Genomic DNA, 15,003 nt, shown 5'->3' with positions numbered 1-15,003 from the left:
TGGTAGATCAACAGAAGAAAACTGCTAGGGTAATTCCACTTTGTCTTAAATTCTACAAATCAAAAGCTATACCCCAGAGTTAGCTTTTCCTTTCCACTCTTTCAACAGGGTAATATGGAAGACCTGGTACTTATTTCTAAGTCTGTCTGGAATAAATCTCATAGTTTACTGGAACTTTTTGTGAAACAATGTCATATGGGCTTTGCCATTTTGCTGACAAACTTTTGGTCAATGTGGACAAAAGTAATAAAACTTTCTGACCTGGTTGAAAACTATAGTTATGAGAGGCTTGGTCATACCAGGCTTTCTGTTTGGTCATACCTAGCTTTCTGTTTCTTTAGGTCCTCTATGTTCTTTTCAACCAACCGAGACAATGCTGACAACTGGTCTTGCATTATAAGAACATAACTTAAAATATTCACTTGTTCTTTTGCACTTACATTCTTTAATGTCTCTTTCAACACAGTCAAGGGACCTCAAACATAAAATGGCAGAAATCAGTGTCAGACACAAACATTTTTAGCATTTCCTTCAGGGTGGAATTGAAGCATTCAACTAGGCCATCAGTCTATGGATGGTAAGGTGTGGTCCTCAAACCCTGGATCCCTAACAAACCATACACTTCTTGTAACTAGCCCAGCTATAAGAATAGGCCAGTCAATTAACATTTCCCTAGGGATGCCTACTCTGGCGAACAACTGAACTAGGATATTAGCAACCTGTTTAGTCTTAACATTTTTCAATAGGAATGCCTCCGGATAACATGTTGCATAATCACATAGGACTAATATACTGTATAATGACACCCGTTATTGCTATGTGGTAGAAGACCAACAATATCCATTGCCATTCTACTAAAAGGTTTCTCTATCACAGGTAACAGCACTAACGGAGCTCCATCTCCTTTCTTTATAGGTCCTACTAATTGATATTAAGGACAATTCCTACAATGGATGGCTAAATCTTTAGACCAACGTGGTAACTAAAAATGTCTAGCAATGCCATCACATGTCTTGGTTTTCCTCAAGTGACCTGCCCATGGGATATTATGCCCCATTTGTAACTCCTTGTCCCTATACTCTTTAGGCAATAGCAATTGTTTGCCAAGCTCATCGTGGTGGTAAAGTACAACCTGGTACAACACAAATGGTTCCCTTGTACTTATTGATGTTGCTTTTCTGCCTTGTCAAAACAGGACTGCAGACTGGGATTGACACTTTGCAAAGCCCCAACTGTCAGTCTTTAGAGCTTCGAAGTTATGAAGGTGTCTCTGGTAGGAGTGCCCAAAACTTTTGCCTTCTTCTTCCTCTGCCTGTGGGTCTTACAGACTGTGCCCTAATTCTTCTGGGCAATTGGCAAAGTGCTCCAGTCCACCTGATCAGTTTTTTCAGCTACAGCTGCTTAAGCTTCGGTCATGACCTGGCTTTCCTTCACTAGGCTCTGCTGCAATACGCTGTCAATATACGGCACTTCCAGTCCAAGCAAGGCAGGGTATGGAATGTCATCTACTACTCCCATGGACATTGCATACAACTGGCCTCCTTTCTCAATACACACTTTCATCAGAGGATAAGAAACCTATTTTCTGTGGAAGCATCTCAGGACCACATTCCTGGATGTTGGCAGCAATTTGTTATCTAAAATATCGTTTCTCACTAGGTTTTGGGTATTCCCTGTATCAGTCAAAGGTTTTCTTGTCTGACCAGCTCCTTTAACTTTAGCTACTTTTTCCTGGTTTTTAAACGCTGCCTTCAACGGGATTGGGAATGAAACATAACAGATTTTATTCTCTTCATACACTGCAATATTCTTGGTCCTTGGACACGGTACTTTCTGGTGACCCCTCTGTTCACAAACATATTACACTGGCTAAACTGTCATCATTTCCATTGTTAGAGGTAAGAGAACCACAACCTACCATGATGTTTGGTGCACCAGAAAGGATTAGAGGAGTCATTGGGCATATTACAGATTCTTACTCCTTTTTGTAGGTTCCTGGCATGACCTCAAGTGGTTTCAAAGACCTCCACCAAATCTGTGGCTTTCCATGAAGACTTTGGCTGATGCTCTTAAATGCAAGTCCTCTTCTTGGGCTCCATCACCTGCAAAAATTGTGTTGTGTTGTTGGGGGTTAGGCCACCAAATACACAGATTGTTTTAATGTAGCTTGTAGCTCTAATGGAGTTCTACCCTCCTTTTATTCAGTAGTCATAAACCAAAGATGATAACTCTCTGTAATGATCTTGAATTTATTCAATATATCTTTTTTGAGCAATTTGGATGCAAAACAGTTCTTACAAGAATAGTATAAATAGTTTCTGAAGTTTTGACTTTTGACGTTTTTTGGTAATTATACTTCTTTTAAAATATCAGATATGTGCCCCTTAAGAGAGTATAAGTGGGATTTCAGCTGCAGTATAAATGTAAACTTTTTTGGTTTCAAATATCAAATGCAAGGTTGTATTGCAGTGGTTTAATAGCGGCACAGTTGCTCTCAACACAGCTGCTTTTATGAAAAGGAATATCAATCTGAAACAACAGAAATTACAATAACAATTCAATAGATTAAACTGACCAAATCTGGAAATTTCAAACTGGTTGATAACTATTAATCCAAAAAATAACTGCAGTGAAAATATATACAAAAAAAAAAAAACAAAACTTAAATCCATTGAACCCAGACCTGTATGAGATCCTAAGAAACCCTTGACAATTTTCTGCATTTAACACATTTTGTCATCGGTATCTGGAAGAATGTTACATAGGTGTTGTACTGCACTTCAAATATGCCTGCCTCTCTTGTCAAAGCCAAATGTTTTCTTGGCTATGAAATCAAATTAAATCAGTCCTCTGTCTGGCCAGTCTGTTGCAGTTTGGGGGCAAATTGCTATAGCATTAACTTATTAAATATTTTAAGAACCCAATGCTATTAGTTTCTTGTTTATATTCAAATACTGCATATACATATTTCTTATTGGGGTCTGGGGATATCAGGTTGTTCTGCACATCTTTTTTAATAGGCTCATGGTCTTCTGCAATGTGAAGAGGTGGGTAAGAAGGACAAAGAGAAGAAGAAAACTCTCCTTTTACGCTCACCACAATGCTCCATTCACCTGATTTACAGTAATCTGTTCCGTTTATGACATGGGCAGCATGTTGCCAAGCTTTTCACTGCTTTTCAAAGTAGCTTGTCACTGTTTTGTTTAGCCTAAAATGTGCAAACTATTTTTTTTTTCTTTTTGCAAGAATTCAATATATTTGTTGTGGCTGGCTTTGTGGAGGTTTTTTTGAGGGGTTACAATTTACTTCAATGGCAGAAACGTTTGGTTGAAAACATTCAAACTGCTTTAAGCAGGAATTTCTTAAACTGCTTGCTGCTAAAACACTTAGATATAAAAAGTGTCATTAAAAGATAACAGCAAGCAGCTTTACAAGTGCTTTAGGAGGATTCTGGTCTAAAGTGAAAAGGGTATGAACGGGCCCTAACTGTAAGATAACTTTGGTCAGTTGTTTGAGCAAGTAACTAAGGGAGCAACTAATTTTTGTCATGGGAAATACATGTCTTTGATCATTTTAATACTGAAATATATGCTACGTTGAAATTTACAAGCTGTTTGTTTAATCTAGTTCCCTTTATGTAATAATTTGTCTAAAGATTGGAAGCTATTCATTGTGACAAGTATTACATTGTGGTATTTGGCCGGCTTTAAGGGTGCCACGAAGACCAGCAGGGAGTTATGGACTTTGTAGTTTTTATCCTCAGCCTTGCTGGATACCACAGGGGTCGCAAGAGGGAGCTGCAGGGAGGACCAAAGACTTCTTTGTGCCCTATAACCCGGAAGTGCATCAAAGGAAGAGCAACGTGCTTCCAGGGTGAAGAAGGAGGACTTGTACCTGACACGGAAGTGATATTGAATCACTTGGACTGGGGATTGGGAACACTTCTGGGTCAGGGAGAATAAAAGGACTATGGGAGCTCCCAGACGGGGAGATGAGCTGGGTGGAAGGGTGGCGACGTGTCTGGGAGTTGGAGGATTGGATTATTGTTATTGGTTATTGTGATTTATTTATGAGTATAGTGGAGGAGAGGGTGCTTTGTGCACTGTGGCGATTTAATAAAGTCATCGTGTGGACTTTTACCTGGTGTCTGGAGTCGCGGACAGGGGTTCAAGAGAGCGATAGCCCAACTATCTGTCACAACATATATTTGCGTATCAGAAATGGTGGAAATGCTTTTGCGTGTAAGGTGTGTTTCCTTTATTGATTTATAGATGAGATTAGAAATATTATATATTAAGCCTCTTGATAGTGATACTGCACAATGTGCCAGAGAATCCAGATGAAAGCAGGAGTTGTGAAAAGTCAGTGTGAAATATAAAAGACACTGAGAACAGAATAACACCAAAAGAACTGAAATTGAAAAGCAAGTAATACATAAAAAATCATTTTGTAATTTGAAAGTGGATATTCTAGAAGTCTTAACTATACTCAAAAACTGACAATGGTCACTAATAACAAATGTGTTTATAAAAACATATCAATTAAAGCTTTTTCACTTCATTGCTCACTTTGCAGGAGAGAGAAGACAAGCGTGTTTCCTCAGAATGCTTAGTATACAAGTATATTTATTTAAATCTATTTTATGTTCAGGTTTTGACTGGGCGCTTATTTTAGGTCCATTTATACATTACACAGTTGTGATCGGCAGTTCATTCTACTTCATTGGCACTTCCTCATCTCCTGTTGCAGCGGAAATGAATTGTGGGTCAGCTAGCACTGCTTCTTCTCGGTGCTGATCTAGTTGCTTGGAGCTCTCCGTAAATCTACACATAGTTGAAATAGAAAGAGCAATCCCCTTAAATTTTATAGTTTTTGTTTATTTAGACATTTAACCATACATTGACATTACACCTAGAGCATTTAATTTCCTAACATCAAATACAATGCAATTTTTAAATTAATTTAGAAAAATAATGCGCATAAACAAAATGTAGATAAGCATGCTTGAGAAAAACAAGGGCAACCCATTAATTTGGTGACCCATATAACATCAATAACCAGAAATAAATTCAATTGGTTAGAAATTATCCACTTTGCCCGAAAATTGAATCTGTCTTTGAAAAAATTAATTCAGTGTAAGCAGCACTTTTTAATTAGTTTTTTCTCATGAGTTTGAACAGTGTACAAAACAACATGTGCAAATGTCTTATGTAATATATACTATATATATATATATATATATATATATATATATATATATATATATATATGGTTGAAATAGTTTACTGTCAAATAATGCAAAGAGTACGCAACACGTGTTTCGCATAAACTTGCATCAGCAGATGCAAAATTGAGGTAGATATTTTTAAGAGCAGGGAGATTAAAACAAAACAATTACCTTGGCAAGTCCTCCTCCTGCTTCCTAAAATTTTTCAAATCTTGAAATAGAGCATCCCATAATTGTTTTAATTTACTGCAGAGCACTTTCTCTTCCTCACTGACCTAAAAATGCATGACATCTTCAAACAGGATGTATTTTCAAATATTCTATTCAAATAAGAAATACTGTACATAAAAGTAATTAAATGCAGTAAAGTCCATTCAAAATTATTTTAGCAAGTTAGTTAATTTCAAGTTCATTCCTGGGGAGCACTCCAGTTACCGGTTTTTATTATAACTGTTTCCCAATCACTGACTCATGTTTACTTTTAATTGATGTTATTGTTTAATTAGCTGGTCTTTTTCTATTTTTATTTCATATTCTAAAAAGAGGTTTTGAAACGTTTGTATGTTTTTTCCCCATAATTTTAAATACCTGATCCAAAATGGCCTCATTTTTATTTTATTTGAAGAAAATAACATTGCATAAAATCAAATCAAATTTATACAACATAGTCAAATTAGAAGAAAAAAAACTGAAATTTGAAAAAAGAAACAAGGGAAACCTAACAAAATAAAATTCAATCCCCACCAATGAAAGCAAGGAGAGCCAAGAATATGGGCAAAAATAGTTAGGGGAAAATGTCCTTTTCCCCTGATATAAATGCTTATACTAAAATTTTATTGTTTAAAAACAAGATCCTCTAAGTATTTTGATTTTATTCCAATTTCAAATAGTACAGAATATCAGTTACTCACTGACATCTAAATGGTTGGCTGGGGTTTGTCCAGTTAAGCAAGGTAAGTCTACATGCTAATAGTGAAGTAAAGGCAATTGCAATCAATTTGTCCTTCTCTACCTTACGCCCATCTGGACGTACACCAAACACGGCTGTTAATGGGTTAGGAGTGATTTTGACACCAAGGCTGTCTGATAGGCATGTAAAAATTTCTGTCCAAAATGATGTTAATTTAATGCACACCCGAAAATATGTGGCCCAGTGAAGCAGGAGCTTGCCCTGGATACATTTTGGACCATTTTAAATTAGATAAATACGATAGATAAAATATTAAAAGTTGAGTGATTGAATGATTTACACATACAGTATTGTATAAAGCTAGAGTATATTTCTATGCATAACTGACTTCCACTGCTTTTATGTGATACTAGCAAAATACCCGCGGCTTTGCACTGGAGAAGAAGTGTGTTAAAGAAGTTATGAAAAAGAAAAGGAAACATTTTAAAAATAACATAACATTTGCTTTCCATTCAATTGCATAAGCACAGTCCTTCACCAGCAATTATTTAATGTTAGCTCAGACCCGGCACTTAAAAGTTTCTGTCGCACTTTTGCTGTCCGTTACAGCAATTTTAACTCTGTTACAAAGTGATCCAAAGTCTCATTTATACCTCGTGTCTTCTCATTAAACTTGCATCTCGCGAATATCATATTCGTCGTAGGCATGACAAACGCCAGCGTGTCTATGAACTTAATTTAAATTTACGCTTTTCACCGTGCTTTTGTTCCGCAGTAGCTGCACTTATGAATATGTTTGCATGTGTCACTCACTTCATATTCTTTTGCTACCTTCTCAATTGTGCAATGTGCTTTTTGTTCAGCACTCTTTGGAGCTCTTCCTTGTTGTTGAAGTACTGCGTTCACAGTCAGTTCACGTGAGCCGCTCTCTTGTGTGATCTTGAGATGTCCACGGCTTTATTTAATGTTAGCTAAGACCCGGCACTTAAAAGTTTCTCTCGCACTTTCGTTGAGTTTGTGCCAAACACTAGACCATCTCATCTTCGTTTGCATAAGCACAGTCCTTCTCCTGCGAATATTTACCTTATATGGGCAGGCACTCAATTACGTGGGAGGTGTGATGATGCGGGATGCAACTCTGCCTCACACGGTGACTGAGCTGTAGGCTATGGCCGTATATATGGTCAAAAGTAGGTTCCAGTTATGACCGTTACGTGGAGAAATTCGAAAAGAAACCTGCCTAACTTTTGTAAGTAAGCTGTAAGGTATGAGCCTGCCAAATTTCAGCCTTCCATCTACACGGGAAGTTGGAGAATTAGTGATGAGTCAGTGAGTGAGTGAGTGAGTCAGTGAGGGCTTTGTCTTTTATTGGTATAGATTAACAAAAAAAAAGAACCTTTTCTGACCATACCCAAGGATCTTTGAAAAGAAGAGACTTTAAGAAGTTTTTATATATTGTTGAGATGCTTCCAGAGTCTTCAAGACTGATCAGTATTTCTTCTGAATAGAAATGGGTGGGATGTGTGGAAAATTGGGTAGGTTTCTTTTAACAAAATTTCTGACTTGAAAGTAGTGGAAAAATTAGGTTGCTGGGAAGTTACTTTTGAAATGTAATTGTTCATAAGATGCCAAAACAAAATGATCTGTATACAGTTCTCCTAAGTGTTCTCATCATGGATGTTTTCCAAATATTAAATATTGCATAAGTTAAAAAAGGATGAAAAAAGTAATTACTGCGTAGAGGTGCAACAGATAAAAGCTTCTCTGCCCTGAAGTTGGTTCCATATTCAGAGTGATTGGTGGACAATTCGACTACTGATATATTGATGATAATTAGTATTTACTGGGGCACAAAGCAGTGCATATAAAAGAGTACAGCAAGCATATATAAAGAAATACAGCAAAATTTTATTTCCATTGCAGTCTTGTGTATAGTCATCAATTTATGTAAATTTCTAGGTCTTTATACCTTGTGTATTTGCTGCCCAGTAATAAAATTTAAAGATAAGTAATGCCATGCCACCTTCTGTTTTAGGTCACCTTTTGAATGTGTGGACGTTTCAAATTCCAGATAAATGAGGTTATAATTGAATTTAATTTCTTAAAGAACAATTTGTTAATGTATATAGTGATGCTCTGAAATACATAAAGAAACTTGGGAAGGATGTTGATATTGACAGTATTGATTCTCATTGATAGTGGAGGGTGGACCCATCTATTTGATATTTTTGATTTTTTTCATGTTGACAGCAAGATTGTGTTGAAAAAGACCTTTATATTTATTTGTGATATTTACTACTAGATATTTAAACTGCTCATACCAGATCAATCTAGTATTATGTTCTAGAGAGTTTATTGGAAAAAGCACACTTTTATTCAAATTGAATTTGAGTTCATATTTTTTTCTTTTAATTCTGCTAGTCCATTAGTCCATGGTAAGATATTTGTTGGTCTGACATATATAGTACCATATCATCTGCATATAGTGGTATTTTCTGTTCAAATCCTTTTCTGGTACCCCCCTTTATCTCATGAAATTCTTATTTATCTCTAAAGCATTTTGAAAGTGAAAGGCTGATGGCTCAATGGTAATTGCAAAAAGCAATAGTGATAGAGGGCACCCTTGTCTAATATAAAGTTCAAGTCTGAAGTAGTTTTGAGATCATGTTGTTAATATAGATTGAGGCACCGGATTTTAACAATGCACATATTTGGCCAAACCTAAATTTGTGCAATATTGTGAATAGGTAGTCCCATTCAACTCTGTCAAAGTCTTTTTCTGTGTCCAAAGATAACAAGATCTCTGCAATGTTACCTTAAAGATAGTCCAATCTTCTTTGCATTACCAACACATGAAGTGACTCATGTTCATATTTTAAAGGATGTCGGCATCAGTCTTTTTAGCTTTGTATTTGCTTCTTTGGAAGAACAAAGATACCAAAGCTAGACAGACAGTTGTGGCGAGTGCCCTCTTCTACGTGGTGGTGTGCTGGGGTGGCAGCATAAAGATGAAAGACGCCTCACTCCTGGACAAACTTGTTAAGAAGGCAGGCTCTATTGTAGGAGTAAAGTTGGACAGTTTAACATCTGTGGCAGAGTGACGGGCATTAAGCAAACTCCTGTCAATCATGAATAATCCACTGCATCCACTTAACAGTGTCATCTCCAGGCAGAGGAGTAGCTTCAGTGACAGACTTTTGTCACTGTCCTGCTCCACTGACAGACTGAGGAGATCGTTCCTCTCCCACACTATGCGACTCTTCAATTCCACCCGGGGGAGTCAATGCTAACATTACTCAGTTATTGTCTGCTTTTTTATTTTTATTTTTTTCATTTTTATTACTATTTAATTTAATATTGTTTCTTTGCATCAGTATACTGCTGCTGGATTATGTAAATTTCCCCTTGGGATTAATAAAGTATCTATCTACCTATCTAAATTAATATGGAAGTGTCAGCGACGGTCCATGAGTTAGAAAACTTTTCAAATTACTTAGAATGTTACTGATCTGACGAAGGCTTCAAAAATACAGTAAAAGAAGAGATAGCCTATCAGTTGAAAATTACAGTACAATTTCTTATTGTTCCCTCTACCAGACCAAGAAAAAAAATTAGACAATTTGACTATCAGTCAGAAGATAATCCGATACACAATTCCAAAAAAAAATTTATAGTTGATTTTTTTTTTGAATGTGCTGGACATTGAGACAAATACAAAAAGAGAGAGACTTGAGCAACTCCAGTTGCAGAGTTCATATTTTTCGATTTTATATGATTTAAACAAATTGCAAGAAATCCCAAGAATTCACCTTATATTAAAATGTAGAAATTTGGAAAATGTTTTAATAGACAATGCAAAAAATCTAAAAGACACAGATGGAATAGAACTGGCAAATGTGTTGGACATTTTTGTGTAGTTAACATTACTTATCAGTGTTGTTATTGCCGAGAGAAGCTTCTCAAAATTGATACTAATTTAAAACTATCTTCAATTTTAAAGTCAGAGCAAAGTCTAAGTGATTTAGCAACTATTTATATAGAAAACAACTTTGGTCAGGATTTAGATTATAGGGAAATAGTGAAAGAATTTGCTTCAATCAATGTGCGTAAAATAGTTTTCAAAAAAAAAAAACCTTTTTAATGTTTCTTAATATATTGTGGGTTGTGACTGTGAGAGTGTGCAAAAACAATCAATGAAACATTTTGAAAATCATCTTGGAATCTCTTCCTCGATCTTCTAACAGGTAATGTGTTTAAAAAATTTTGATTTTTGAAAAAAGAGGTGTCATGTTTATCTTTTGCTCAGGGTGGCACAACTTGTAGCACTGACCCTAATTTCCCCCTTTGGCAGGATCAACCACAAGTGCCATTTTCCATACCTGTCTAGCAATCTGTGACTGGAAGAAAGTTTTTTACCCTCTCCCCCATGTAGAATTCTTTTAGCATTGTGATGTCTGAGGCGCTCATTTCACAGTTCATTTCAAATCCCCCCAAGCATCTTGATTGGATTCAGATCCAGGCTTTGACTGGGCCATCCCAGAGTCCTCCATTTCTTTTATTTTTCATCTATTCCTTGTTCAATTTACTGTTATATTTAGGGTCATTATCATGTTGTAAGGTCCACTTTCAGTTGAATTTCAATCTTCTGACAGATGGTCTCACATTATCTTCAAGTACCCTCTGGAACAATGAATAATTAAGTATGGATTCTATGGCTGTATGTGGCCCAGGCACTGCTGTAGCAAAGTAGCCCCAAAACCATGACATTTCCATGTCCATGCTTTACAGTTAGTATCAGGTTTTTCTGGTCAAATGTTGTCTGGTTTTTGCCAAACAATTGTTCTGGTACTGTGACCAAGTAACCATCTTTTCCTAGTCTCTACAGAGAACACTGTTTCAAAAGACTTGGTCTTTGCCTAGATATCCTTGGGCAAACTTTAGTCTTGCATGTTGTCACACACGTGCGAGTAGGAGGCAGCTAAAGGGCTGGAGTAACTGTAATTTTACACTTGACCAGGGGGCAGCGGGATGCAGTGACTGTTTCTTTCAATTCCTTGCAGACCATTCTCGGGAAATCCTGCCCGGTTCTGGTGCCTATGAAGACGTCACTTCCGGCGCCTATGAAGATGTCAGTTCCATTTCTGTCACCTTTGATGATGTCACTTCTGGTTCTGGTTACTATAAAGACGTCACTTTCTCCACCGGCCTTTAAAGCCGCCGTCGTGCCTCCACATAATCAGAGCTATTATGGACTCAGTATTGTGAATAACTGTTCAATTTTCAACCTTTTGCAGCCAGGGAACATTATACGGGTGGCTGCCCCAAACCTTTATAATGTCTGTTGGTCGTATTTCTGACAATGTCTATTCTGGACAGCAACAGTTTCCTCTTGTCATACCTCCCATGTAGATTTAGTTTGCAGAGTCTTTCAAACTCATACACCTAGACATCAACAGTTGGAAGAGCTGCATGTAGGTCCCATGATAAAGTTCTGGGATTCTTAGGGACCTCTTCAGCACACTGCATTATGCTCTTGGGTTGAACTTGCTGGGTCTGTCTTGTCTGGACAAAATGGCAGCTCTTTGAAATCTTATCCTCTTGTAGATGATCTTCAAGACAGTGGAATGGTTGATTTCCAAATTTTTCCCAGATTCATAGGCATTTTTTCTAAAGGTCTCAGACAGCTATTAGCATGGTGAAAACTCACACTTTAGCAACAACTGGGTGAAAATAAGATTCAGGGGCACCTGATCTGGAGTACCTGATTTTGATAGTAGTGATCAATGTATAGTTCACTTACATTTTCGTCTTGTGGAATTTGCATTTATGTTTATTGAAATTATTATTATTTATTAAAAATGTAAATGCAGGATGATGTTTATTGCATCACCTTTATCCATAAAGGTGACATATCAAATCAAATTGTGACATGTTTGTATATGTAAAAAATGAAGAAAAAACATTTTATGGGAGGTTTTATTTAATTTTTCACATGACTGCATATGGAACATGTGCTTTGAATGAAGAATAGAGAATGTAAAGTAATTTTATGAAACCAGATGAATGTTTCTAGCACTTCATATTTTAGGGACATGGAATTCCAACACAATCTGGCAATAAAAATCAATTTTTTTTATAAATTTGCATTGTATTGTTGACTGTTATTATGTTACATTTTGCATTCACAAGAGCACAATCCATTTACTAAATACACGTATTCTGAAAGAACACTTTCTTTGACGCTGATATATAGTATGAGTATTTTGAATTGAAAATATTAAAGCCATTTTCAATTAAATCAAAGCAGCAGAAATTAGACACAAATGGTGGTGAGCGGAGAGCGATGTTAGGTTTCTTGTGTCATTTTCTCTTTTTTGTTTATATATTGAAAAAGTAATGACATAAATACAAAGGGAGAAACTATTTCAGTGTGTCATGATGTAGGATTTTTTAAAAATGTATTTTGTTTATTTTAGTGTTGTTGATCACTTTTTACCACAGAGAACTTAGTTTTGCTGTCAGTTACCTTCTATGATGTGTATTTCATATGTTATTTTTTAAATTTTTTCTTCAACTCATCAATTTTTTTCATATGAGTTCTGTCATTTTGAATTCCTGTAGTCATGATGCTTCTGAGGTGGGTTGTAGGTAGATGCAACAGTATCAAAACCATAGTGATTATCTGCACCATCTTAGATACTGCATAAAAACCTATTTTCTGTGTGTGTTAATTCCCTACAAAAAGATATTTTTTACTCTTTTGTTTCAATTTTTGACATTGATTTTTGCCTTGCAGTTTTGTTTGATTGTCAATTAATCTGGTCTTTCTTGTATTAGACACCTGATTATACCTTTTTGGCAATATTCTTCTCCTGGTCCTGTATGCATCTCTTTAGCCAATTTGGCTTGCCACTTTCTCCATTTGTGACATAATCACCTATATATGGGTGCAACAACTTTAACAGATAAGAATGTTTAAAAATATGACAGATAAAAATCATAGTACCAAGCCCAAATTCTAATTTCTGGATTGGCGTAAAAAGAAAAAGGAAGAAACTAAGAAATCACGTAATAATTAATATCCTTAAAATTAAAACGTGCAGTAGGAATCCCCCAGGCCTTGACTTGAGAAACAGTGTAATGGGCTACATTATAATGTTTTAAAATACTACTCACATTGATGTTGTACACAGCAAGAATTCGATGTTTCTCTCGAATATCTTCAAATGTCTTCTCTATAATCAGAGGCGAATAAGCCTTTTTCGTCAAGACACTTTTATCTTGAATTTTGAGCTTCTCTGAAAGTTTCTTAAAAAAATGTTTTTCATTATTCATTAATTCATGTATTAGGAACATTGCCTCAGTCCTTTGACCCTGTTTCATTAAAAGCTGAGGTGTCTTATGTGTGGAGACTGTATACTCGTGTAGATTTTATAATGACATGGCTTTAAATATTCTCACATTCAGATAATCTGCATGGCTGAGTGTTTGGGTGTCTTAAAGTGATATTGGCATCACATTCTGCATGCATTTACAGTATTCCTTATACTCAATAAACCAAAATGTAACACTAGCCTTTGCTAGGACAGAGCAGATGTACAGTTATGTGCTGCACAAGTGACAGTCATTGACTATTTAATGTTGTTTGTGATCTGTAAAGCCTGGTTGACAGGATTGGTTTGCAAAAGAAAATATATGAAATATGGAGGAAGTACAACAATAGAACTAGTATATGGCTTAATACATTGAAATGCTAATAGAATTTTCTTTTTCCTTTAAAATTTCAAAGCATACCTGCAGTTTTCCTTCCAGTTTATGAAGATCCTCCATGACAGATATGCTTAACTGCTTTCCCAAAACCTGGATGCACTCTTTTGCCTTCTCCCGAAATGTCTGAACAGTAGTCTCCATATTTAGTTGAACACACAGCACCATATTCATCAGAGGCAGGTGCTCAGCCTCTTGAATGATATTGGAGTACAACTGCATCTTGTCATTATAAGCCAAGTGAGAGAGCAGATCTGCCACAGATTTCTTCATATATATGTCCTTGTCAAATTTGCACCGGTGCATGTACTTCTTCCATTTGTTTACTTGTTTAGTGATAGAGGTTAACACATAGTGGATATTCTGTGAAAGAATGACAGCTTGTTCTTTTACCTGGGGAACTTGGGCTACATCTTTAAAGAAGCTGAACAAAAATGTCTTGTCTTGTCCTTTGACCTTTTGTGGAGGACACATGATGCAGGTTCCACGCATCCACCTAATGAAAAACTTAACAAACAGATGTTTTAGTGATAACAGATATGATGAGTTAATCTTTGTCTGAACTATTTCCCCTATAAGCAGTATGTTATTCAAGTTGATTCTAAGCACTTACATATAAAGTCAATGCGAGTTTAGTTTTTCTGTGTGTCAATTGAAACACTATGGTAACTATAAAAGAATCAGCTTTCTATAAGTTTTCTGGAGTTTAGGTTATAAATTACACTAGGTATATGGCCAGCTGAAGATGTATCTGTATGACCTTTGAATTACAAAAATACAAATGTGGGTTAACACTTTGAGTAGAGGCTTTGAAGGGCTTGCTGTAGTAGTCAATTATTTCTATGCAACTCACAAACCATTTCTTTGTCCTTGTTAATTAGCAATACATGATCAATACCTACACTGTGGATATCTTATATTCTAACTTGTCATCAAGACTTTGTTAGGATTTTGAACACCTCGCAAAGTATCCTGTTACACAGCAGTCTCCCATATTTAATGTGTTACCAACAGAGTCAGAGTGGGAATGTGCCAAGTCCATGCAGACAAAGCCTTAGCTTCCATTTAAGGACTCTGAAACAGGCAGCCAGTGGCACCA

The 15,003-nt window shown here is 36.2% G+C and overlaps 1 protein-coding gene across 1 annotated transcript; it reads right to left on the bottom strand.

Annotated features, from left to right (window-relative positions):
• Positions 1-4,522: 4,522 nt before the first annotated feature.
• LOC120539620 (dynein heavy chain 10, axonemal-like) lies at positions 4,523-15,003 on the bottom strand. The gene is made up of 4 exons (XM_039769899.1): positions 13,932-15,003; positions 13,314-13,445; positions 5,399-5,502; positions 4,523-4,823 (listed from the first exon to the last, which is right to left on the bottom strand). The coding sequence occupies exons 1-4, from the start codon at positions 14,394-14,396 to the stop codon at positions 4,715-4,717; spliced, it is 810 nt and encodes a 269-aa protein (XP_039625833.1). The 5' UTR covers positions 14,397-15,003; the 3' UTR covers positions 4,523-4,714.

This window comes from Polypterus senegalus, chromosome 11 (genome assembly GCF_016835505.1).
Source record: "Polypterus senegalus isolate Bchr_013 chromosome 11, ASM1683550v1, whole genome shotgun sequence".
Taxonomy (NCBI): Eukaryota; Metazoa; Chordata; class Cladistia; order Polypteriformes; family Polypteridae; genus Polypterus; species Polypterus senegalus.
Note: the sequence above shows the minus strand (reverse complement) of the source record. Positions and strands in the feature narration are given on the sequence as shown.